We start from the raw sequence: 27,291 nt of genomic DNA on the forward strand, positions 1-27,291 counted from the left end.
TGGGGTAACAAAACTATCTAGACAATGGTGATATCTGGAACTGTTAGAGTAGACTACCAAAACTACAATTAACATTAACTTGCCTCTGTTCCTGGACACTGGAGAAGGGCTTTAGAAACCCCATGCCCGTTGCTGTGTCAACTGCATGTCCCATATTAAAATGTACACATTGGGTATAATAAATATTCCAGCTCTCAGCACAAAAGATGACTTCCACAAGCCCTGTATGGACTAAAACTTCACTGTTGGTGGAATGCAAAACAGAACAGTCTGAAAGGAAAAGCGGAGCAAATTCATTCACAATGGAGTGAGCCAGTCAAGGAACACTGTTTGGCTGACTCGTTCAGCCCTCTAAACATACACACAAGACAGGGAAAGGCACAATAGGGTCTGTAATCAAAGGTGTCTCAAAATCAGTCCAACGCAATGGCAAGTTCTTTATAGAAGCATGCCATTGAGCATACTGCTAAGCAGCCTTGTAAATCTAAACCTATTTCTGTAAAATACTGTATTACTCGTTGATTATTTCCAGAGCTACTTCAATATTTTTAAAGACATCTCTTCCTCCACACAGCAAAACTTGACAATGCTAATGGACACAGTGAACTAGTTATTGAAGAGTATCTAAAGACGACTCTGGTACCTATGTGTGTACAGCAGAAACACAGTTGGCTCTATAAAGGGGCTATTGGATTGTGTATGTCAAAGGTATGTGTAAATAACTGCAATATCAGGCACAATCATGACAATTTCACACAGCCTCATTTTAGTTGTATCCAATAGCACTGCCATGGTTAATTGGAAAAGGGGTAACAAGTTGAACTTCAGATCCTATGAAAACACAAGAATGGCTATCAGTAGTTTCATTTAGAATCTCTTGGCTTAACTTGCTTTTTATCATTTGCAGAGCCTCCAGTCTTCCAAGGGGATTATTATTCTAGCTGGATTGAGCCCTTGGGTAGTAATGCTATATTGAACTGTGAGGTCAGAGGAGATCCACCTCCAACAATCCAATGGAGCAAAAAAGGAGTTGGCATTCAGATTAGCAACAGGATCCGACAACTCAGCAATGGTTCTCTTGCCATCTACGGCACTGTTGTGAGTCACTAGTCATTAAAGTGTGTTTGTATGCTACATTTAATTATTTTAAGTAAATAAATTTATCCAAGAGGATATATATTTTAACTGAATATAAATTTGCCTTTATTAAAAAAATTCGGTAGCTACTCTACGTTTTAAAAAGATGTAATTTTTTTAATGCAGTCTAAAATATCCTGCTCAAATTACAGTGACCTCTCTAACATAGCAAGGGAATGTTGTATCTATTGTCTCCCCCCTAAACTTGCAGAGCTGATTTTCAATAGGACTTAACACAGCCTCAAAACTTGGGCATACAAATCTGATAATGAATTCTGGCTCTGTTGAAGTAAGTGGAGTTTTGACATTGGCTATAATGGTGCCAGGATTTCACCCACCCAGTTTAATTGCTTGTACACTTAATCCTACATTTGAAAGTTCAAACTGGTTAGGTCCCCATCTCCTAATATGCATGTTCAAATTGCATGTGCATGATTTGCACATTGAAGTTTAGAAGCTGCAGTTGAAAACGTGGCCCTTATAAAAGGTTTTAGAAAAAGCTTCTAGATTTACAATGTAAATAGTTGAAGAAAAAAAACAGATTTAGCTTAGTATTAATAAAGTAAAATGTTCAAATTACTATTAAAACTTTTAGTTACTGGGTAGTAACAATAGTAGTCCTGTAGTCCTCCTTGTATAGCTAGACTTATAATCTATTTTATATACTTATACATCCAGCATCTATATAGAAATCTACAATATTAACAAGCAGATGGTTTTGACTTAGATGACTTCAAACCTACCATATAAGTTCCAGAAAAAAGACTCAGTCTCTCAAAAGGACATAAGCAACATTGGAAAGAATTCCATGTAGATACTAGAATATCAGGGTGGAAGGGACCTCAGGAGATCATCTAGTCCAACCCCCTGCTCAAAGCAGGACCAATCCCCAATATCTGCCCCAGATCCCTAAATGGCCCCTTCAAGGATTGAACTCACAACCCTGGGTTTACCAGGCCATGCTCAAACCACTGAGCTATCCCTCCCCCATCAAGTGACCATGGAGATTGAAGTGTTTTCTGACTGGTTTGACCATTCCCAGTTCCATGACATGGCCCCCATTGTATTTTACAGCTCCAAAATGATTTCTCACTAACAGGTAGTACACCTGCATTTCAAGTTTCTAAAGTTCCACTTGCTTCTCCACTGTCAATGCAGTGGTGCTCATTCTCATTCTGGTGCTCCCGAGCTGGGGCTGAGACAAGCTCGGCGCACAGATCCAGAAATGTGACCTTTCCCATCCAAAAGTTCAGCAGTCGTAGCTTGTCACCCCAAACTTACATTTCAACCCCACAACAGATTATGAAACATTCCTAAAAGGCATTGCATGAGACAACAGTGTGTGGTACACTGGGATGGCTACCTGTGGTGCATCACACTTGTATTGACATAAGCACTCCTGGTGAGTGTAAGCAATGCGACACAAGTGGCCGCGTATGCACGTGGCCAAGCAACATACAAACTTTGGTGGCTGTTTGCTGACAACCTGCATCAACCAAAGCTTGTGTGTAGACAGTCTCAGACTCTTGGATGCAGTTCTTTTGTTTTTCTCTCTATCCTCACCTGCTTGTACAAACTCCCATCCCAGTTAACCTTTTAATTCAAGTCACTTTGGATGTAATTTAAAAGACTGGCAGCTTGTATGATAAGCTTTTCTGGTAGTTGTTGTAGATTTCCCTCTACTTCCTTAAGGTCTGTTGCATGCCATACTGTACTGGAAATGCATTGTGAAAAGATTAAACTTATCCATGTAGTGTGATAATTATATGATGATTGTTTATTGTCTTTAGAATGAGAGCTGGTGACTATATGTGTAGCTACACAATGATGCCGGCATGGTCGAGCGCGTGTGACGCGTATGCTCAGAGTAAGATTCAAACCAGATATTTAGTGCTACAAGAGTGGGCCAGAAAATGACTTGGATACATGTGTGCCTTTGTAGTTTTCGGAGGAGATAGTCAAAATTCACAAGTGGGAATGGGCACCTCACTGCTCTTTCTGTCTTTGGCATATTCTTGAGGGCAGAATGGGCTTTAAATAATTCTTACACAAATGATGGAATTTTAGAATAATTTTTTACTGACAGAATTTTCAAACATCTCTTCTCTATTTATAACTCAGAGAAGAATCAGACCTTTATCTCTCTTTTTTTTCCCCTTGTGTATAGAATGGGAATATCTATCAAATTTAGGTATTGTGAGAATTAGTTGAAAAGTGTTTTGCATTACTGATGGTACTAGTTGTTTGTAGAATCGGGCCTCAGTCCTGTTTGAGGCCTGAGTGTGCACCACAATACCACTGTCATTGTAGTATATTCTGGGTCATGATTAATTTCCACCATTGACCTTGATTTCTCAAGGATCTCTGAAGATGTTTAATAGTAGTTAATGACAAAATTAATGAAGTAGGATTTCATGCTTTTTCTCAGACCAAACTCTATGCAATGAAGAAAATGTCATCTGCTCTTGTAGCTATTTATTGCAGAATGCAGTGATGCTAAAACAGTCTATCCTCTCTCTCAGGTCCTCCAGTTATTACAGTTGAACCAGTAGAGATGGTGGTTGATGCTGGTACCACAGCAATCGTGAACTGCCAAGCAAATGGAGAACCTACTCCAACCATTGAGTGGTCCCGCCAAGGCCATCCAGCAATGACAGAGTGACTGTCTTGTCTAATGGCTCCTGCGTATTGTTGCAGCACAGAAAGAGGATACCTCTGAATATGAATGTGTGGCTAGGAATCTGATGGGATCAATCCTTGTTCGAGTGCCATTCACTGTCCAAGGTATATACACCAAAGTACTGTCTAGTGATTACCAAATTGCGAGATTCCAGCTTTAAAACAGAATAACTATGACCAAGGTTTTATATTCCTTACATTTACACGTTAAGTCTATTGGACTGTCAGTGTCTCTCTTTTCACAAAATTTTGTACTTTCATTCCACTTTCTAACTGTCATCATCCTCAGCTGCCAAGACAGGCAGCTGAGAGTGAAGGAATATGTAAAGGCATGTCTACACTGCCCCACAGTTTGGACTCTGGGGGTTTGAAAAACTGTGTGAACCAAATTGCTGTGCTGTAATTACCCCATGTGGACACTGTGAGTGCAAATGAAAAGATTCCTACTTCATATTAATGTAGTCCTATTTGAAGAGTTAATGCGAACTCTTTGGTTTGCACCCGCAGCGTCTGCACGGGGGAGTTACACCACAACTTTGGTGCACAGTGCTCTTCAGACCCTGTGGTGTGAACTGCAGGGCAGTTTAGATATGCCCAAAGACTCTATGCTAGAGATGATCCTGAACTGAGATGCTTCCTACAGAGCACATTCCACAATTTGAGTTCATCTCTAATCTGGGAGAATAAATTATAACCATGCCAGATATAACTGAAGTATTTTCTCAACTAAAGCATGAAGAATCTTCACTAATGATAATGTGATGCTATCTGGATACCTGAGGGTGGCATCTGAACTTGCTCAGGGTTATTTGATCTTTTTTTCTAGAAATGCAAAAATTTAGCAGATCTTTTAACACAGCTGAGAAAGTATATTCCTGAGCCTGATTGTATAACCCACATATTATAAATGCTCAAATGTAATTTTTCCACTGCAGTGCATGGCAGATTTTCAGAATGGTTTGAATGGCGACCATGTAGTGTAACTTGTGGTCAAGGTGTTCGAAGAGGATCCGTCAGTGTAACAACCCTCTCCCTGCAAATGGTGGGAGGCACTGTCAGGGGCGTGATACGATAACGCAGCTGTCGGAAAAACCATGTGCAGGTAGATTTCTTTAATGAACTCATACATGTATGTTTAACAGATCTCCTTGACACCATCCTCTGATGTTTCTATTGTCTAGAATTCTTTGACTTATGGGGGAGAGGATATTTTCTATAATATATTTGGTAAAATGATGCTTTTTTGATGTTATGTAGTGGATGGCAACTGGTCAGAGTGGGGGTCTTGGGAAGAGTGTGTCGAGAACCTGTGGACAAGGTAACAAGACCAGAACCAGAACTTGTAGTAACCCAACAACTCAACATGGCGGAAGACCATGTGATGGCAATGTTGTGGAATCGATCATGTGTAACATCAGGCCTTGTCCAGGTGAGAAGAGTGTGTTATTATAAAAGTTGCAGATACTGATCTTTAAAATTTCTCAATTTGGCATCTCTTCTTCTCTAAAGGCACATATTTGCCTCTTTCACTTTGAAATAATTTATGGAAGGGGGAAAAAGGAAAAAATGATATTCTAGTTTATCTATTTAAAAATTGTCTGCAGTAATTGAAAGCTTTTCAATTTACTGAAATTTATGTCCAAAATTTAGGTTTTTAAAATATGGAGGGTGGTTTATAAAACTAACCCTGAAAAATATTTTCATAGAGTTTTTTATATGATTTAACATTCCTTGAAGTGTTTGCAACCTAAACACATCAGCTTTGTATGCTAGTGCAATGAAACTGCCCATTCTAGTCCCATTGTCCAAAGCCAAGTAAAGTGGAAAAAAAGATAACTAATCAGCATAAAGGGTGCAGAGTAAAATGCATTCTTTTGGGTAATTTAAGGTATTATCAGCGTCACAGATAATGTATTTATGTATTTTCTTTGACAAATCCTTTAATTTTAATTATGATTTTCTCTGCATAGTACATTTGGACTGGACAGGTCGATTCATTATTGGCATTTTTCTGACTATTCTCTCCACCCCAACTTCTCTGCTGCTGTGATGCTACACTTTGATCCACTGAGACAATTTTCTGTAGTGCCCTACAAAACCTGTTCTAACTGCGGGTCCCTGCTGTATATTAGCCAGTGGGGCTGCTGTATGAGCTATATAGCTAGCAAGCCCCTTTCCCACTGAGATTGTGTACCACTACAAGACAGTCAGATTCCGTGATTTATGAAAGGAAAGCAGCAGGTCTGATCCCAAGCCTACTTCATTCACCTAGCAGAATCATGTTGTTCCAAGTTTGTGGTCAGCTGATGTAATGTTTTAAGGAAACAAAAGGAAAGCAGTATTATCTCTCTGGAACTGCTGCTCAGTTTCAGGTGTTGTTCAGGGAACAAGTTTTTCAATGTCTTAGTCAGATTAGTTAATTTGTGGACAGTGTGTAATGGAGAAAATGGAGTTATAATAATTTTTACTGTGAATACGTCTCAGAGACATCGCTTTCTTTTTTTTGGGTCAGAGAGCTGAGTAGCTCAGAACTTCAAGTTAAAGCCATTTGTAGTTTAAATGTAGTTTTTGTTGTTGTCTTGACAGTGGAAGGTCATGGGGCTCTTGGCTGCCATGGGGACCTTGCAGTGATACTTGTGGGAAAGGTACTCAGACCAGACTGAGGCTGTGCAATAACCCTCCTCCATCATTTGATGGGTCATATTGTGAGGGGCCCAATACACAGATGCAGGTCTGCAACAAGAGACACTGTCCAGGTAAGAAGCATAAAATAAAAGCAGAAAATAAAGGACTAGCCTATTTGTTTCCTCTCAAAACTCTATCTTTTTTGTACTTACAGCTGGTATAACTGCTCCATTTGTGGTGGCAAATACTGCAATCCCTGATAAAATCAAAATTTAGTTCCTTGTTCCTACTCAACATTCCTTATGAAAAGCGTTAACAGCCATAACATATGAAACTGGCTCTTCCCTCCCAACCCTGCTCTTCCTGATGTTTCCATTCATGCTGCCTGCCATTGTGTAAAAGTAGAATGTGAATCCTTGGCAGCTAAGCATGTAATTTCTGCAGAACTTCCCACCAGGTCTCACTAGCCTTTGTTATTCATTAATCTTCCACATCTACATGTGGACAGGAAAGGTTCAATTTTCAAAACACTCCCTTAATATAAATTCAATACAGGGTAACTGGGTAAAATTGAATGGCCTGTGATATACAGGAGGTTAGACTACATGATCTAATGGTCCCTTCTGGCCTCAAACGCTATGAATCTTGAACACACACAGTACCAGATCCTATGCTATTGTACCCTCTTAGTGGTGAAAAGGAGACTTGAAGCTGTACTGATTGAGTAGCTGAGGATTCCCTTTGAGTGACTCAGCACCTCCACTGCCTGCCTGCCTGCTACTGACTATCTTATTGTGTTGGTGATTTCAGTGATTGCATATCCTACCTGCTTGACCTACTTACAGGTACACGAGAATTTTGGGAAGTCACTGTGGATGGACAGTCTCTGCAACTGTTACGCTAACAGATGGATTTTAATTTAAGTAAAAAAATAATGGGCCAGATCCTGTTCTGGGTTACACCCTTTGCAGTCCTATTGTAGTTCAAGGGGTTGCATGGATTAAGACTCAGCACAACACTTCAGCAGTATTTTGCTGATACAACTATGCTAGATTTGATTATTTAAAAAGTGAAAGTTTCATTGCACAATGTCATCAATTTTTAACCAGTGGATGGGAAATGGGCCACGTGGGTTGGCTGGAGTGCCTGTACCGTATCCTGTGGAGGAGGCACCAGGCAGAGGACAAAGGACTGCTCAGACCCAGCCCCTCAGTTTGGAGGGCACAAATGTGAAGGAAATGATGTACAAATTGACTTCTGCAACAGTGACCCTTGCCCCAGTAAGTGTTTGGGATGACTGGGGGTTAGATTGTGCCTCCCTGCACATGGGTTCTCAAAGTGTGTATATGGAAATGGGGGAAATTAAAAGAGCCTTCTTCCTCAACTTGTGCCCTTGCACAGGCACTGACCCAATCCTGCTCCTTGCACTCTTGGCAAGCAATGAAAAGTGGGATCTGGTTACCAGAAGCTGCACTAGACTCCCCAAAGGAGGCTGGGAGTTGGGGAGTAAGCACTGCTTAACGACATAGCAGTAGTAATTGTTGTGTGAGCTCCTGCAGCAACGTCAGAAGCAGCATGCTTCCAGTCACAATCTTGCTATTTTACACCCACAGTCAGTGTAATTGCCTTTTTCAGTATCTCTCTCCATTAGATATTTGACTTATTTGCTGTGTGCTTTCCTAAAGTAGTAAAGCACTGAACTACAGGGCTCAAGGGACTGTTAATATACTCTGTGGAATACCGCTGCAGTGGAAAAAATAACTTAATTGGATGCTTAACTCTAGAACTTTTTAGCTAAAAGAGTGGTAAACTTGGAAATGTGTGAAAAATTTCTCTTCGGAAAATATATTTTCTGGTTTAACTGTTCATTGATTCCATATCTGCTGTCATTAAGCAGAGTGTATTGAAAGACTTTTATTTTAAATTTCCAGTTCATGGCAAGGGGTCCATGGAGTGGTTGGGGAACTTGCAGCCGAACATGCAATGGAGGCCAGATGAGGAGATATCGGACCTGTGACAACCCTCGCCCTGTCAATGGTGGAAGAGCATGTGGAGGGGCTGACACGCAGATACAGAGATGTAACACTGACTTATGCCCTGGTGAGCTTATATGATAACAGAAGGCAATAAATAAACCTCCTCTAACATGCTACAGAGACCAAGATGCATATACTATGCAAGCAGGAAAGAAAAAAGTTCTGTAATTATGCCCAACTTCATAGAAAGATCTAATCCACTCTTACTGGGTTCTTATTAAAGTGTCTGTCACACTAAAATGATTCCCCCTTTAAGGGGTTATATTTTATATCAACAAGGGAAATAATGATCAAAAGACAAATAGCTTGTGAAAAAAAACCCTTCATACCCTCAATTCTTAATTCTCACACTAATGACATTTTACAGAGTATACCAGTGACCCTTTTATAATGTATTACAGGAACAAAGTCAACACATCTAATAAAACCTAAACCAAATCTAGTTGCTTTCTCCTGGAGAGCTAAAACTTGTCTTTTACCAAGCAGCCTTAAATGGCCTAATGCTCCTCTTATTTCATCAGTGCTACACCCTGCTCAACCCCACTGAGTTCCACTGAATTACTAGTCAAGCCCTGTGATTTGAAACTTGTTCTCAAGTCCATGGGCATATCTTGGGTCAGATCAGTATTTACAACAATAATCCAGAAATGGATTGCATTCAATTGTGCCATGATTAACAACAGATCTAAAAATATTCAATGTTTTTATTAATGATTAATGTATTTTCCTTCTGTGTGGCACCCATCTGGTATTATTTTAGTTTAATTTGTTATGTTCTCTTTGGTCCATGTGAATGTTGGCACTTGTGAGAAATGCCAGTTCTTAGCCCCAGAAGTGAAAGACCCTCTTTTGCTCATTATTCCCCTTCAGTGACCTTCAATGTGCTTTGTTGTCCCTGACCACCTCTAGGATTAAGAGGGTAGTTAAGTCTCCAAGCCCCGGTCAAATATTTGGAGTCTCTAGTGAGACTGCCAGCAAGGATGACAGTAGATTTTAAATGTGGACATCTGCTCACTAAGATCAGGTCCGAGACCACTAGCTCTTTTTACACAAGGCAACCAAACAGCTGTCAGGTGACAATAGCATTCAGTTACTACCTAACTGAGCCAATTTTGAATGGGACACAGTCTGAGTTTTTCATCTCTGCTCATTAACAGTCTGCTATTGTTATAGAGCCACATCCATGGATTCAGTGCCCAGCCCACAAATGGAGGCTGGAAGCAGTCTGTCTCCAGCATTCTCTTGGTCTGGGTTGGGAGTCCAGGCAGCAGATTCTCTCGCTGCAACCTGCCTGCACTGCAGCATAAGGGAACTCCCAAAACCAGCCTGCGCCCACTCTTTGCACAGAAGAGCCATGGTGTATTCCACTGGCAGGGGGACTCTGTGGCCATAGAGGTGGCGGCAGGGACCACCCCATATTTTGCAAATAATTTTCTTGGCTAGTTATATTATCAGTATGATGCCTGGGGACTTAGTCACATATCCTCTACTAAATCCTCATTCATTGCACTGGAAACATTCCCTGAAAAGTCCTCTTTCTTTTGAGTAAGGTTGATATATGGGCATGAACAATTTCAAAGGTATTGCACTTTTTGGGGCAGCACCTGCCTACATAAACTATCATTGAAAATGGTACACCATCCTTGTATTTTTCAAGATGTCAGCTTTATCAACATGGAATTTATATTTGAAGTGTAATTCACTGTTCTGTATATAATCTGAAACATCTGCTACAAAAAGCCACTTTTTTCAACATTGCATCCTTGTTTATAGTGGATGGAAACTGGGGAACATGGCAAGCTTGGACTGGATGCTCTGCTTCTTGCGGAGGAGGGGAGCAGACCCGAACACGGCTGTGCACTAATCCAGCCCCCTCAAATGGTGGACGTCCTTGCCCAGGAGACTCTTCACAGCTTTCCAGGTGTAACATCCAAGCATGTCCAGGTATGTTATTGCAGAGACTGAACACCAAAGCAAATGAACCAAAGAAAATGCCTAGTTTATTATTTATAAATCTTTCATTAATGAGTAACCCTGTCCATTCAGCATATCCTTTCTCCAGACATGTCATAGCATTTAAGGAGAATCTGGTAACCATTCACAGGCAAACTGTAGTCAGCAGAATGCTGTTATAATAATGCTGAAGCATTTGACAGTTTTCAAGAAGAATTTCCAGAGGCACTTTTGATCAATTAAATTCAAAACCCGCAGTGTATAAAAGGTTTCTGCTCCATGATTGCATTGTTGAAAAAAAAAATACCATGCAACTAAGACAGCCAGTCATATAATATGAAAACTGAATAAATAATAGTCACACTGAACTACGTGTAAAGCTGAAAATTGTTCACCTGAGCTTATCAAGAAATAAAATACATTTGCAGAAATGCAGGCTAGTTTCCAAATGGTTCATAAACAGCAAATGGAGCTATGTTTGCAATGGTTAATTCAATCAGCTCTTATCTCTAGTTTAAAAAATAGTGCACAATAATGAAACAATTTAGAACAGGAGTGGGCAAACTTTTTGGCCTGAGGGCCACACTGGGGTTCCAAAACTGTATGGAGGGCTGGGTAGGAAAGGCTGTGCCTCCCTGAACCCTAACCCTATCCCCCCCTCCCGCTTCCTGCCCCCTGATTGCCCCCCTCAGAACCCCCAACCCATCCAATCTCCCCCTACTCCTTGTCCTCTGACTGCTCCCTCCTGGGACCCCCCTCACCCAAGGGACCCTACCCCTTATCCAACCCACCCTGATTCCTGACTGCCCCAACCCCTATCCACCCCCCCCCCCCTGACAGGCCCCCCGGGACCCCACACCATCCAACCCCCATCCCCTCTAAAGCCCCTTTCAGAATGTGGCCCTGCGAATGTGGGCAAAGGACTCAGGAGGAGCAGGGGCAGCCGCGCAGCCGGAGAGAAGCGGCGATTTCCCCTTCAGAGAGCCACTTCTCTCTGGCTGGCTGCACGGCCGCCCGGTGCTCCTCCTGAGTCCTCTGCCCGCGTTTGCCGTGCTCCCGCCACCTGCACCACCCACCTGCTCCCCTGAGACTGTAGGGGAGCCTCCCTTCCTGCTCTCCCCTGCCCCCACAGTGCAGCTCCCTCCCGCACTGAGGCTGCGGGGGAAGGGGGACAGCGGGGGAGGGGCTGGGGACTAGCCTCCCTGTCCGGGAGCTCAAGGGCTGCGGGCCGTAGTTTGCCCACCTCTGATTTAGAACCACGGTTATAGATGTATGATATTGTGATAATAAATCTGAAAGTGATATGGGAAAATCACTTATGCATTCTCAAAAGAGGGGTGCTATACTAGTGTAAAGTTCTATTTCATATTAATACATTTAAAAAAAAATAGAAAACACGTCTGTCTTTGCCAATACATTCTGTTTTGTCAGTTTTTATTTTCTAAAACAGAGTGGGAACACACCGAAGTCTTGCTTGACATCTGGTATGACTAATACACTCCAGTGTCCTGGCCAAATAATTACATTCCGCCTGCCTGAATTCCCCAGTAGTTTCAGTTGTACTTTTTTACCTGCCGTAACCTGTTGTGTAGCACCAGTTTGCACTGTTCAACAATTGTTGCTTTTCACCCAGAAGTGGCTGCATTTCAGTGGTCCATAAAGTAATTCCTGGGTCATAATTTATATATCAGCTTACATTTATAAATGGTCCTGGTATCCTTATGGATATGAGGTGCTACGATTATTAATATTATATGAATAAACATTCCATAAAATTTAAGTCCACCTGCACATAGAGAACTTTGTGTTCTCTCGGAGCACTCAGTGCTGCTCTTGAATATTTTTCTTTCAAATAGAGTTTTCACACATGGGGTGTTTTTCCACTTCTCCCAACAGGTGGGCCTCCACATGCCAGAGGAAGTGTTATTGGACATATTAATGATGTTGAATTTGGAATTGCTTTCCTGAATTCCACAGTAACAGATAGCCCTGATTCTGACACTAGAATAATACAAGCAAAGATCACAAATGTCCCTCGGAGTCTTGGTAAGTCAGTTTGCTTTCTTGAGTTATAAATAAACAAAGATGGCACTTAGGAATCTTCCTTAGGTTTGTCAATTTTCATTTGCCTTTCATTAAGGCACCATCCAAGATTTTAAGGAATTGGCTTCAATTTTTCATGGGCAGGAGGGAGGTGGAGGTCTTTTAATATATTTACATTCTCTTTACATCAAAAGAAGGGAGGAGCACACAAGGGGAATTTTTTAAAAGTATGTTACTTCTCTTTAGGTACAGCAATGAGGAAGTTAGTTTCCATTCTAAATCCTATTTATTGGGCAGCTGCAAAGGAAATTGGAGAAGCAGTGAATGGATTTACTCTCACCAACGCAATCTTCAAGAGAGAGACTCAAGTGGAATTTGCAACTGGTTAGTTACAAATAGAGATTGTGTCCCATTGTTATGTGACAAGCATAATACAAGGTTGAATTGCTTAATGAATATCATTTACCATAGTTATGTTTGCTCACAGCAGCATGTTCTGGATAACTAGCTGACATGAGGCTTTATAGCCTTGCTTTTCCTAATTTGAATCTGAGGATTAATATAGGGAAAATTAGTGTATATACACATGAATGACATGTTAGCATAAATTAATATGGTTCAATATGGACCTAATTCAAATACTGTGCAATTAACATAAATCACAAATCAATGTGTGTTAAAATTCACAGGAGAGATTTTGCGAATGACTCATATTGCCCGTGGTTTGGATTCAGATGGAGCATTACTTCTGGATGTGGTAGTGAATGGCTATGTTCTGCAGCTACAGTCCTCATCTGATGTTAATGTGAAGGTAAAATTGCTAGCAAAAATGACATCTCTGAACTCTTGCTTCAGTTTTATATTTTTGTTATCTGACATATTTTAATACAGCCATAAACAGCACCATAAGCTATGTTACAGTATTCTGACTTATTTTTGATTGGTTTGGACATGTGAAGGAAAGTTCTTGATCATGATCAGATCACCTCCTCCTCCAAGATGAGATGAGGGTCTATTGCTGTCAGGAAGATGGCCTGTTTTGTCTCCTACAAAAGGCTGATGGGCCAAGCTAGGTTCTAGTCCTTTCTAAGGGTGATGCTAGTCCTCCATTTCGCACCACCCTGGCAAAGTTTTCCCTACCTTCAGAGTGCCCTCAAAGGTCTCTGTCACAGGTCATCTGCAAGGATGGAGGCTAAAGCTGTGGTTGCAGAAAACATGCTATGTCAGATTCCATAAAATCTCGATGATTTAATCTTTCCTATAATGTGGCTGTGGCAGAGGTAAGGAAGACCTTTTTCTGTGCCATAGTATTAAAGTCTTGTCCCATGGAGTTGTCCATAATGGTGAGTAGTCTAATTACTCTGACTTGCCTTACTTCTCTTACAGAATCAGCTTTTTCTAAATGTGAGGACTTTCCCATACTTCTTTCCCCAAAATGATCAGATACAGACTGGTTTGTCTGGCAGTCTTCAGAGCAGGAGGTTATAATCTCACTGCTTTGTCTGATAGTTTCATCATGTTGAAAGAGGTCTGATCTACTGAGTCACTGTACCACTGGCTCCACTATTCATGGCTAATGGCAGGGCATTCCACACCTCTGGAACCCCTTTACTCCATCATCCCACTAAAGTCACTATTTAACACTTCAAGTCTTAACTGCTTGGTCAAGCCATGGAAGATTTTCCTTGGATTAACAATAGGGATCAAGGGTTTAATTATGTATCATGGATTTCATAACTGATTTTTATCCTGAAAGAATTTTTTAAAATGTAACATCTGCATGTGCTTGTTGATGGATAACCAATCTAAATATATACGTACGGGGTATAGTAAATAAGGATGTTTAGATTTTTTAGGTTTCAGAGTAGCAGCCGTGTTAGTCTGTATTCGCAAAAAGAAAAGGAGTACTTGTGGCACCTTAGAGACTAACAAATTTATTAGAGCATAAGTTTTCGTGAGCTACAGCTCACTTCGAAAGCTTATGCTCTAATAAATTTGTTAGTCTCTAAGGTGCCACAAGTACTCCTTTTCTTTTTTAGATTTTTTTGACATTTTGGTACAATGCAATGTGTAGTACCCTCAAACATTTATAAAAGTTTCCTTACTGTGGTGTAATACTTCTGCAGTAAATTGTTTAGTTAGCTCATCATTTCCAGGAAACTTCCTAGATTATTAAATAATAAATCTTGTGTGGTTGCTAGTAGCACTTCAGACCATAAGAGATCTTGTTATCAAACCAATCAGGACCTCTTATGGTTGTCGGGGTGTGTGGCGGCATGGGGGTTGGAAATATGGTCATACAGTCACCATCATTAAAATCAGGATCCACCAATTGCTACTAGACTGTGGTATCTCAAAAAGAAAAGGAGTACTTGTGGCACCTAACAAATTTATTTGAGCATAAGCTTTCGTGAGCTACAGCTCACTTCATCGGATGAAGTGAGCTGTAGCTCACGAAAGCTTATGCTCAAATAAATTTGTTAGGTGCCACAAGTACTCCTTTTCTTTTTGAGAATACAGACTAACACGGCTGCTACTCTGAAACCTGTGGTATCTCAGTTACTACAGTTATTTCCCTTACTAATAATGGAGCCATTAAAATTCAACAGTTACAGTAACTGGAGCTAAATAGATGTGCCACTTGCAGTACAATTTGTCCAGCTTTTTAAAAAGCACCTTTCTCTAGATAGATCTCATGCTATTTAAAAACAAAAAACCTCTTTTGCAGAGAATTCAGCTGCTGGTGCCTAGATCTTGATTTGTGATGTGTATTTCAGGATTACACGGAAGACTATATTCAGATTGGCCCTGGACAACTGTATGCCTACTCTACGCGGCTCTTCACCATAGATGGAGTTAGCGTACCATATACATGGAACCACACCATTACCTATGATCACACTCGAGGAAAAATGCCATTCCTGCTCGAAACACTCCGGGCTTCCTCTATTGCAACAGAGTACAACCCATTAGAAGAAACACTAGCTTTTAGAATCCATGCTTCCATTGCAAAAGGTATTGACTCTTTATTAATGGAAAATGTATCCAATTTAGAGTAAGGCTCACTTCAAAATAAAATGATACTATGATTGAAGAGTACTAGGAGAATAGAATATCCTCAACAATAGAGTATGATCTTGGAAGAGTAGGCTATTGAGATGTTCAGATTATTTGGTACACATATAGATAACACATGTCATGTTGATGGCACTTTTAATTTATTATATAGCTATGTATTTATTTTATACCTCTCATTTCCATCCCTGCACTTCCCCCCAATCCACTTTTGCTGAGACTACTTATACCTCTGAACAGCTTCAAACTGCCATTTTTAAAAACTGAAAGAGAAAAGTTTGGTTAAGAGCCTCTAAATCATTCCTCTAAATCATTCCATTTTTCTGTAAAATATCAGAATGCACAGAAAACATAAATGATGTGGTACAGTATATATAGGCTTTATTGGTTCTTGTTTGGAATTACTTGCATTTTTAAGAGCTGATGTGACAATGGATAGCTACAAACAAGTCTAGTAAAGCTGGAGAATAGTGTCTCATCTGTAGTCCTGGTGGATTATGACATACCGAGCCTTTAACCTGTATTGCTCCAGTACTGACTGTAGCCCACTCTATGCTTCAGGCCAAGAGCAGGAAGAGGAGGAGAGGAAACTTTTTCTAGCAGGTTGTTATTTTTTAATGTCAGTTATTTAAAAGCTTTTCAGAGGTTCAGAATATAAACTAATATAACCTGGTGGAAAGGGATTAATATAGGTAGAGTGCAGGCAATGTAGTAAAAGATGCATGATAAATGCTGGTGATAGTAATATGAGAAACCACACAGAACCTATATAATACAAGAGTGAACGAGAGAGAGAAAGTGGCCCATTGCCTTGCACCTTGTATAATCATTTACATCAGTGTGAAATGAGTGTAAAATAATTCCATCCTGAATAGGTAGCATGGTACACCCACCTTGCACTGGTGCAAATGACTATACAAAGTACAGGGTAATGATGAATGGGGCCCAGAAAGAGATTCTGTGAAATAATGGGCTATTGCTATATTATGCTAAAGATTCACCTGAAAGACTAAAAACCCTCAATGTAAAAAAAAAAAAAAAAAATTAAAAAAGGAAACAAAAACTAATTTTAGTAACAGTGCTTCAAATAGAAAGGGTTACATGAATGAATTTAAGTGGCCAGCATAAGGCCCTCGTAAATTCCACTTTAGGCCTATTAAACAATAGGACTTTTAGGAGTGGTTTTATCTTTAAAAAGGACTTTGTAGAAATGTCATTGCTGAGGAGAAAGGTTGGGAGGGGGGAATTTATTTAAACTGTCTCACTATTTTTTAGATCACAGTTATTTCATATGCCAAAGTAAAAGATGTTTATTTTTTTTCCTAACTACAAGCCTCCAACTTACCCTGAGATTTGAAAGTCAGCTTGGGTCTTTCTGTTTCATGCACTACTGCTTGTAACAGAACAACTGCAGACCAAGTTATGCCCCCAAATGAACCTGTGCAATCCTGTTGTCTTCAAATCATGCCTTCACTGAACAACTCATTATGGGAAATCAGTGAAATTCAGTGGAGTCCCACAATGCTAAGTTTATATTTAGCTTCAAAGTGTAGACTGTGCCACTGATTGAAATTACTTGGTTAGCCAATTATTAGGCTGCAATATTTTAATCTTCTCAAAGCCATGAGATGGTCATATTTTTTCCAACTACCAGTAATGGTTGGTTTCCTTTGCCCCATAGGAGACCATAGCAATCAGTGTCCTACTGGGTTTGGTCTGAACTCTACTGGGCCCTTCTGTTCAGGTAAGGAAATGAAAACGAAAACAAAAATATAATCAAATACACTGCACACAGGTTGCTTTTGTACAGTGTCATTGAATGCGGTACATACAGAGTACGAATCACTTTTAAAATTGAACTGCTCAGTCCTGTAGATCTAACTCAATCAGAACTCCAAATGGACAACAAGATCAGACCCTATCTTTGTAAGTGAGTGAAACTGTCTCTTAAAAATAGAGCCTTAACTTGAATAACAAATATCTACTACATACACATACTTTTCACTCCTTCAGATTCCAGTGAAGATGTCAAACTTTAAAGAAATACAAGAGAGACCTTTAAGAAACATTTGACTTGAACTGAAACTTTTTAAGGCTGTTGTTTTCTGCTGCACAGATCAATTCAAACCATGTCAATTATCTTGACTGGCTTTCTAAAATACAGTGAGCCTGATTCTCTGCTGCAGTTTACTTCAGTGTAGTTTTACTGAATTTATTTGACTTTCACTAAAGTCAAATAGGTGCAACACAAGGGAGAACCAGGCCTTATGTGATTAGCATGCTTGCCTGATTTGGGAGTAATATAGAGACGCTTTACTTTCAGGAGTATCCTACAAGGGATTATATACCAGGGTAGAATACCAGTGAGCATTGCTGTCCCTGGCCATTGCATGTCTGCTTGCTGTCCCTGGCCATTGCATGAAGAGCATAAAAAGGAGAAAACTCTTTGTACCCTCTGTGAACCCATGGAAAGGCCAGGAACAGTCTTGTCCTGTTTTATCACTGAGACACACATGCAATCCCATAGGTTCTTGTAAAATTGCTCACTTTTATTTTTTAGATGAAGATGAATGTGCAGTGCGAAATCCTTGTTCTCATGCATGTCATAATGCTATAGGAACCTATTACTGCTCCTGCCCCAGAGGCCTCACTATATCAGCAGATGGAAGAACGTGTCAGGGTAAGCCAGACTTCAAATGACATGCACAGACTGGACACAAGACTTTTTGCTACTAGCATAAGAACATAACATTTACTGATGGCATTCATATATTATACCAGAATGGTTTATTATTTCCTAAGGTGCAAAGTATTTTCATTTACTGAATACATTTTTTTATTGTTTGCACTTTATTGTAGATATTGATGAATGTGCATTAGGTGGACATACCTGCCATGCTGCTCAAGAATGTGAGAATATCATTGGCTTCTATCGTTGTGTGGTTAGGTGTGGAATTGGCTTTAGAAGAACATCTGATGGATTGAGCTGTCAAGGTGTGCAGTCCTCTGACCTTAGTTCTAATGAACTGACACTACTTTTATTTAAGACATGTTTGTAAGTAACTTTCCCAAGAATGTCTTGGCTCTCTGGGAGTAAGCTTCCTACTGATTCCTGATATCCACTTATACAGAGGTGTTCTTGGATCATTCTGGTAAGTGATACTTTATCAGTGACATTTTACTGTCTACAGAACAAAGTAACATTCTTGTTGCTGAGTCCAGCATGTGTTTTCCTTTGTTATGTAGTGAGGTAAGCATACTTTCCTGTATCTATACCAGAAATTTCACTCCTATGTCACTGTGCAATTCTTTCTCATGTAACAATCACTTGCCTGATTACTCATGGAGGGCAATATGTGAAAAGGAGAAGGATAAGAACTTAGATCAAAGCGGAGCCTGCAACATGAAATATACCAAAGCACAATTTGTTGCAAATTACTACAAGATCCACAGCTATAACATTTAAGGCTTTGCATTATTCAACAGATGTTAATGAATGCCAAGAGTTCAACTCCTGTCATCAGCGCTGCTTCAATACCATAGGAAGTTTCCACTGTGGCTGTGACCCCGGATATCAGCTAAAAGGCAGAAAATGCATGGGTATGAAATGAACTATAGAGTCAGGGGAATGGATTTCAGTGTAATGTGTTAACATGATTCAGATGAAATTCCCTATAGAAGATTTATGATATATGCAAAAACCATGAATCCCTTGCCTCATTGGATCCCTTTCTAAAACATGGGATGCAAACTTTAACATTTTTTGAGTGGGCTTGCAAAACACGAGTAGACTCAGTGGAAATGGATTAATGGGGAGAGTGCAAGGAAAACTGTCAGATGTGCTTGATACACACATTTTCAAAGGTACTTACCTAGTATAATTATATTGGGATTGCCTTGGCCTTTGAGAATAGAAAATCAGTTAGCAAATTTAAATATCTTTTTTAAATTAAGATGTAAATGAATGCCGGCAGAATGTATGCCGACCAGACCAGCACTGCAAGAACACACGTGGTGGTTATAAGTGCATTGACCTGTGTCCAAATGGAATGACCAAAGTAGAAAACGGAACATGCATTGGTGGGTAAATTGGTTTATTTACCATAATGATTGTAAAACAAAGGACATGGCTAATATTTTCCAAAAATTGGTTCCTCATGATACTCTCTAGCCACCTAAATAAATGGTCTACATTTCAAAGGTGCTGTGCACCCAGCGGCACTGACTTCCCTTGGTTCAAGGGCATGTATACACCGTGACTTCTTGGTGAGATTTAATGTTAATTAGTGAGGGAAATGTTACAAGTGGCAAGACTTTCTATCACCCACAGGCTTTCACTGACCCCCTGTGGACAAATGGTAGAAGGATGTTGTTTGTTGCTCTCTTCTCTTTTTTTGAAGAAAAACAGTGGGTGGGCCCCTGAATCTCCTTTTCCCTCCCCTCCACCTGCACTCTCTGTCCTAGAAAACTCATGTGAGTGTTGGAGGCTGGGATATTGTGCCCCTTTTGGATTTATATATGAACACCCTGCAGAATGTACCTGTTCTTCCTGAATATATTTTTAAGGTTTTTATTTTTTTTTTACAAGTTCCTATTGCTTATCAGGGTGCCTTTAACCTAAGCAATGCAAGGGGCCTAGTCAAATTTCCAACTGACACTGGGGGGATGCAGATTTCCACCTCAGTGTTTTGGATTTGGTTAGATTAAAAACCTGGTAATAATCTGGAAATGTATGAAAAGATTGAATTAGATAGATGCAATTCAGCTGAAAGATTACTTATTTCCATCTCCAGTCCCAGTATAATCCAGACCCACCACCATCTGTCACACAGTGGGTGCAGACTGATATCCAATCTTTATGTCCACCATGATCAGATATTTTGTGAATACAGGACCAGATACCTCCCTGGTGTAACTCTCTATTCTCTATATTTAGAAAGAGAAAACCAGGGCTTAAGAAAAATTACTACTACTAATTACCTTTGTTCCCTTTAGATATTGACGAATGCAGAGATGGTACCCATCACTGCAGGTACAATCAGATTTGTGAGAATACCGAGGGAGCTACCATTGCACATGTCCAAGAGGGTATCGATCCCAGGGAGTTGGAAGACCTGTCTGGGTATGTTGAGTGGAAACCAGCCTACATAATACCATTCCATTTCTCAATTACTGCTTTGGCTCCTCTTTGTATGTAATAAACCTAGAGACATTATCCTTTTGAAGGCTGTAAGCTATACAGTCTGTTGTTGGGGCACTCAAAATCCCTACATTAAAATTAAATGTCTTTCATTAAAAAAACTGAAAACAATTCCTAATGACAGTTACTCTGTTAAAGCATGTTTTGTACCAACGTCAGTGCTTTATAGGTCTTGGAACAGTGGTGGAGGGTTGTATACTAAGGTGTGCTGCAAATCCAGGCATGTTAGGGTGACTGTAGGAATCATGGAGATGAAACTCCAAATCTGTTTGCTTTAGTTAGTTTCTTTAGCAATAAAGATAGTTATGTACATGCAGGCTGCACACTTGGAATCAGATTGGGTGATTTAGGCCTAGGTAGAGTGTGGCTTGGAGTTGGCCGATCCTAGGGGAATTCCAGCAGGGATAGTGTGCCTTGGAAGCATGGTCCATCCTAGAACTCATCCTTAGGATGATGCAGTATGTTACAGCTGTGCACTCCTGTAGGTCTCCCGGTCAGCATGTAGGGAGGGAGATTTCCCCTGCTTCTTCCTGCCTCACACCTCTCCCTTTAGGGAGAGGAAAGTCCGTATATTCACTGGACTACAGACACTGATTATGTATGGCTGTTGTGTATGGGGCACAAGTTGTGGTAAAGGCTTCTTCCATAAATGGGCTCACCTTTCCCGCATGTATGCATAGGGTCAGGGATTGTCTAGCCCAGGGGTGGGCAAACTTTTTGGGCCGAGGGCCACATCTGGGTGGGGAAATTGTATGCAGGGCCGGGGTTGGGGTGCGGGAAGGAGTGCAAGGTCTGGGAGGGTGTGCGGTGTGCAGGAATGGGCAGAGGAGGGGGCTCAGGGTGCAGGAGGGGTGCGAGATGCAGGCAGGGGGTTGGGATGCATGGGGGTGCAGGAGGGGTGTGAAGTGCAGACGGGGGTTTAGGGCAGAGAGTTGGGGGGCGGGGTGCAGGCTCTGGACCGGCACCGCTTACCTAAAGTGGCTCTGGGATGGCAGCGGCATGCACTGGAGCCAGGGCAGGCTGCCTGCCCTGGCCACACGCCATGCCGCGAAGCGATCCCTGGGGAAGGGGGGGCAGAGGGCTCCGCGAGGTGCCCTTGCCACACCTCCTGGTTACCTCTCCTGAGGCTCCCATTGGCCATAGTTCCCTGTTCCTGGCCAGTGGGAGCTGTGGAGGTGGTGCCTGGAGGCAAGGGCGATGCACGGAGCCCTCTGCCCCCCGCCCCTCCCCAGGCTGCAGGGACGTGGTGTCAGCCCCTTCTGAGAGCAGTACGGGGCCTGTGGCACCACAGGGGGCAATCCCATGGGCTGAATCCAAAGCCCTGAGGGGCCAGATCCGGCCCCTGGGATGTAGTTTGCCCACCCCTGGTCTAGCCTCAAGTAAAAGAATTCTCACCATAACATTTTAATATCTTTAGCATAGATATTTTAATACAGTTTATTGGGCATCATTATAATGTCAGTTCAAGTGTATGAAACATTTCCACTGATATCAGTACCTGGACTTCTACAGATCTTAGAATTATAATAGGATCAATTTGATTCATATTTTATATGGGATATTTAAAAATATCATAGCTTGTCTAACTTATCAGTGGAACTATTGTGAAAATGTTGGTGCATCACTCATGGAACTCTAATGGGAGTTTGAGTTACTATCATCTATCAAGTGTGTTAGAGAGCTTATTCCTTCACCCTCTCACTTTCCTGGTCCTTTTTTCAGAGCAACAATACCTGAAGTCCAAAAGTACAAACAAGTCGATGTTTATTGGGGTGAACTTCCAGCAAGCTTAAATCCAAGTTCCTTTTTCCTTATTTTCAAATCCCAATTTACTTCCCGTTTGCCCCTAATTTATATATTGTAGTAATATTCCTAGCTATACCTTAACCAGTCATTTTACTGAAATTTAACTAACCAATCCTAACATATTGTAACATGATTATTTAACCAATTATATCCCACCACCTTAATTAGTTTACCCCCAGCAAAATTAATTATACAGCAGACAGAGATTATACAGACAAATAATAGGGAATGGGGACTACAGTGATAGAACAACAAAGAAATGAGGATTTCACATCCCAGCTATTGATAAGTGAGTTCTTGCCAGACATGATGCTATCAAACTAAGTTTCCTTTTACATCTGCTAGGCACTTCCCTTTCTCTGGAGGCGATAGGCACTATCAGGACAGGACTGTATCCTAACAGCCCAATAGCACCTTGACTAGTTTGGAATGTGAGGATGTGACCGGTCACTTCCCAGCTTATGGCTGCCTCTGCTGCTTAGCCAGAGGCATTGGCCTAAGAACAGGGCCTCAGACTATCACAGTGAGAAAAAGGCCTTATACAGTCAGACAGTGATTTTGATCGTCTTTCTTTCTTTCTTTCTTTCTTTCTTTCTTTCTTTCTTTCTTATCTCTATAACTAGCTAAATGATAAACATACACCTACATTCTTAAAGTATAGGCCTTTGCAGACAGGCCTGAATAGCTATATCCTAACAAAGTGTTTGTCCATAGTAAGATATGATATGATAGAAAGCTTGATAATTAAATGCTCAGTAACTGGTTTGAAAACTTCAGTTGTTTGAAACAGAAAAGCCTAGATTCTTTTTAATACCAAAAGAAAGGAGTGCATTTCAGGGACTAATTGGAAAATTTAGTTTTACAAATTTAAAAGCTGATGTATTTTCGGGTTTTTTAATGTTCTGATCTACATCTGATATTCATGTTGCATAATCAAAGGGATACTGTCTATGGAATGCTTTGGTTTGCCATCTGGTCAGTGCTCACCTGCACTCTAAGCATGCCTTTGGTGTAATGCAGAACTGTGACTTTTTGCTACTTTGTCATACATGCTGCTCCTGTAAAAATGGCTGCAGTTCTTACTGGGTTTTTCATATTCATCATTTACATATCTTCATATATGTCTCATCTGTAACTCATTGCAAAGGATATAGCTTATTTTACAGACCAAAAACTCTCTTGCACAGGTAAGAAACCTTGAAACCCAAGTTGTAAAAAATGCTGTATGTAAGGTAACTAATTGCACAGAGTTTCAAGATTTCTTTACCCATATGTTTTGTTTTTATTATATTTTGCCTCTTAATCACACATTAGAGGGTGCTGTCATGGTCTAGATCCTCACAGGTATAAATCAAATAAGCTCCAATGAACTCAGTGGAGCTATGCGGATTTATACCGCTAAGGCTCTGATCTCATTTTTAAAAAATCCTTAGCTGTGTTGCTTATAACACCTGAAAATAATGAAACTGGAAGAATGTTTTAAATCAAATATCTTCTCTGACATTTATATTGTCTATTTTTCTGCTTTTCATTCTGTTGAACAATGAAATTAACTAGTCAATTTCATTTATTTATAGTTAGCATCCTTTCTCACTGGTTCTTGTGCACTAGATACTAGAGTAATACTGCAGTCTTTAGATTTCCAACACCACAAATGAAGATTTAAATCCCAATCTCAAACTACAACATTTTTTAAGAATTTCAGAGAAAACAAACATTTTTTATCCTATGAGATTTTGTAAACATGTTTGTACAATGTTCCTTTTAAAAGACTAGTATCACTGCTTCGTCTGAGGGTTAAGCTGTACATCTCCAAAAGGGACCAAAATGACTCCTTTTAGCAATATTTCATGGTGTTTTTAAGAGTGATATATGATTTTATGTAAATTAAAATTATATGTATTTTACAAAGTTTATTATTACTTGTTTGATAAATTAAAAAAAACCCTCTTTAAATAATGGAGGGACATAGAAGAAGTTTAATAGAGATTTGTTATGGCTAAGGATCTTAATCTCAAACCGTTCTTTTCATTTTGAGGGTTTAGAGATGAACATGTTAACAGATGTCTTAAGAAATATAGTATTAGCCAAAAACAACAACAACCAGAAACAAGTCTTTAAAACGAAGTCATTCCTCCATTACATTATTTTCCTTTTTAGCATTTTGCTCCTTTATTGTCTCTTTGGCACTCCATCCGTAACAACACTAACAAACAAAGAGTAGTTGCTGAGGACTTCCTTATAAAAGATGTGATATCATCCATCATTCACTGTTTTGTTTTACTCCTTAATTGACAAGTTACTTAAAGTAATCTCAGAATGTTTGTTTAAACAATGACACCTAGAAACCTTGTGACCGTATTTATGCTTTGTGGCCCAGTCAGTGTTGTTAAGACCCCAAACCCCTGATCATTCAAGTATACTAGTTTCTATTATATCCAATGAATTGCCAGTCCATTCCTTCCCTCCCTTTTTAAACCATTCTTCCTAACGTTTATATTGATTGAAAGTCATCCAAAAAGGTGAAAAGTTCCTGAAATGTTCCTAATTTTAATACTATTGAAAAACCAGAGAACCTCCCCTAGAATTATACAAGTGTAGGACTGGAAAGGACCTCAATAGGTCATCCAGTCCAGTCCCCTGCACTTAAGGGATCTCTGCCTACTACAGATATTACTTAATTTAAAATTTCAGTTATTGGGTATGTAAGTGTCGGAATCAAAACTCATATGGCCACATTAAAGAATGTGGATGTTTCTTCCATTCTTGGGAGGAGCTGGGGGGGACAAACTTTGAGCTTGATCCTGCAATGAGCTGAAAGTACTCAACTCATCACCCTGCTGCATCAGGACCTTTATTGTACTTTATGTGCTTCTGTAAAACTATTAACCCTAAAAAAAATAGTAACGTTTTGACTAGGATTGGATTTTGGATGTTATTAAAAACTGACTAGAACCTTTGCTGATCCTGAACCCAAACTGAATTTTTTTTGTCAAGCTTAGAAATCAAACAAATATTTGATAATGAGCTCTTCAGTCTAACAGATATAAGTATAACATGATCTACTGGTCTGAAGTTGAAGCTAGACAAGTTCACTTGAAATAAGGAGAACAATTTTAACAGTGAGGTTAATTAACCACTGGAATAATTTACCCAAGGTTTGTAGCAGATTCTTCATCATGGCCAATTTTTAAGTCAAGATTGGATGTTTTAGTAAAAGATGTGCTGCAGGAATTATTTGGGGAAAGTTCTATGGCTTGTGTTTATACAGGAGGTCTGACTAGATCAGGTGTGGGCAAACTATGGCCTGCGGGCTGGATTCGGCCTGCCAGCCATTTTAATCCGCGCCTCAAGCTCCCATTGGAGAGCAGGGTCTGGGGCTTGCCCCGCTCTGGCGCTCCAGCCAAGGAGCAGGGTCAGGGGCTGCCCTATGTGACTCCCGGAAGCAGCATGGTCCCCTTCCGGCTCCTACATGTAGGGACAGCCAGGTGGCTCCGCTCCACACGCTGCCCCTGCCCCAAGCGCCACCCCCATTGTCCAGGAGTTGCAGGGCTAGCGCCTGGAGACCGGGCAGCACAGAGCAGAGCCACCTGGCCGTGCCTCCACGTAGGAGCTGGAGAAGGACATGCCACTGCTTCTGGGAGTCGCTTGAGGTAAGCGCTGCTTGAGTCTGCACCCCTGAGCCACCCCTCCGCACCCTAGCCCTGATCCCCCTCCGAATCCCTCAGTCCCAGCCCGGAGAACCCTCCTGCACCCCTGCCCCAGCCCTCATCCCCATCCCAGCCCGGAACACCCTCCTGCACCCCAAACCCCTCATCCTCAGCTGGAGCCCTTCCCCCTTCTCCCCGCACCCTGCACCCTAACCCCCGCCCCAGCCTGGAGCCCCCTCACACACCTTGAATTCCTCATTTCTGGCCCCACCCCAGAGCCCGCACCCCCAGCCAGAGCCCTCACCCCAACCCCAATTTCGTGAGCATTCATGGCCTGCCATACAATTTCTATACCCAGATATGGCCCTCGGACCAAAACATTTGCCCACCCCTGGACTAGATGATCACAGTGGTCCCTTCTGGCCTTGGAATCTATGTAAATAAAAAGTACTAAGTGCAAAAAAGTTGATTCCTCCTGATTCCAACCAGAAGTGGAAGTGCCCAAACATTGCCCAGAGAGTCTGTTGTGAGATTCTTGCTCTGCTCTGCAGACCTGAATTCTTTGTAAAATTCAGAGAAAATTCACAAACAAAAAGCTTGGAGTCTTACTCAGATAGAACTAAACCTCTGGATTTTTTGAAGAGTCAGCAATCATCATCACTCACCCTAGCGTGGAAATTCAACATTACAGCCCAGAAATCTCAATAACTTAATGTATCTCCTTCTACCTCAGTATGACAGCATGTAAAATGGATCTCATCTTCCCCTGTTACTAGAAATAGTGCTACTACCAAGGATACACAATATACATTAGTGCCTCTTGGATTTTTCCACATGCCGTTTGGGGATAGAATCCTTCCTCCTTTATGTACTCCCAAGGCACCAGAAGAACAGAGTAGTCTTACATGAAAAGGAGAGCTGCACACAATTTCCCCCATAGCCTATCAATGCTGCTTGTGGAGCATCCAGAAAGAGTCTAAGAAAAAAATCTGAAATTACCAACAGTTTGGGATTTTTAGTATGGAAAAAATCAACATTCAGGAAAGTCTGGGGTTTTAAATTTGACTTAAAGCTAACTTCAATCACT

At 40.8% G+C, this 27,291-nt stretch overlaps 1 protein-coding gene across 1 annotated transcript in view; it reads left to right on the forward strand.

The window, feature by feature from the left end:
* The window catches only part of HMCN1 (hemicentin 1), a 340,371-nt gene that overhangs the window by 301,958 nt on the left and 11,122 nt on the right, over positions 1-27,291 (forward strand). Inside the window, 28 exon segments of the mRNA XM_038414308.2 lie at positions 575-613; positions 616-708; positions 908-1,098; positions 2,928-2,986; positions 3,643-3,782; positions 3,785-3,820; positions 3,823-3,921; positions 4,752-4,814; positions 4,817-4,918; positions 5,074-5,114; positions 5,116-5,258; positions 6,403-6,572; positions 7,551-7,725; positions 7,890-7,898; positions 8,384-8,541; positions 10,251-10,421; positions 12,327-12,476; positions 12,720-12,857; positions 13,163-13,284; positions 15,251-15,488; positions 17,230-17,292; positions 18,109-18,228; positions 18,408-18,542; positions 19,035-19,148; positions 19,503-19,628; positions 20,544-20,600; positions 20,603-20,664; positions 24,939-24,942. Coding sequence (XP_038270236.1) covers positions 575-613; positions 616-708; positions 908-1,098; positions 2,928-2,986; positions 3,643-3,782; positions 3,785-3,820; positions 3,823-3,921; positions 4,752-4,814; positions 4,817-4,918; positions 5,074-5,114; positions 5,116-5,258; positions 6,403-6,572; positions 7,551-7,725; positions 7,890-7,898; positions 8,384-8,541; positions 10,251-10,421; positions 12,327-12,476; positions 12,720-12,857; positions 13,163-13,284; positions 15,251-15,488; positions 17,230-17,292; positions 18,109-18,228; positions 18,408-18,542; positions 19,035-19,148; positions 19,503-19,628; positions 20,544-20,600; positions 20,603-20,664; positions 24,939-24,942 — 3,018 coding nt within the window.

Source organism: Dermochelys coriacea, chromosome 8 (assembly GCF_009764565.3).
Source record: "Dermochelys coriacea isolate rDerCor1 chromosome 8, rDerCor1.pri.v4, whole genome shotgun sequence".
Lineage (NCBI taxonomy): Eukaryota > Metazoa > Chordata > Testudines > Dermochelyidae > Dermochelys > Dermochelys coriacea.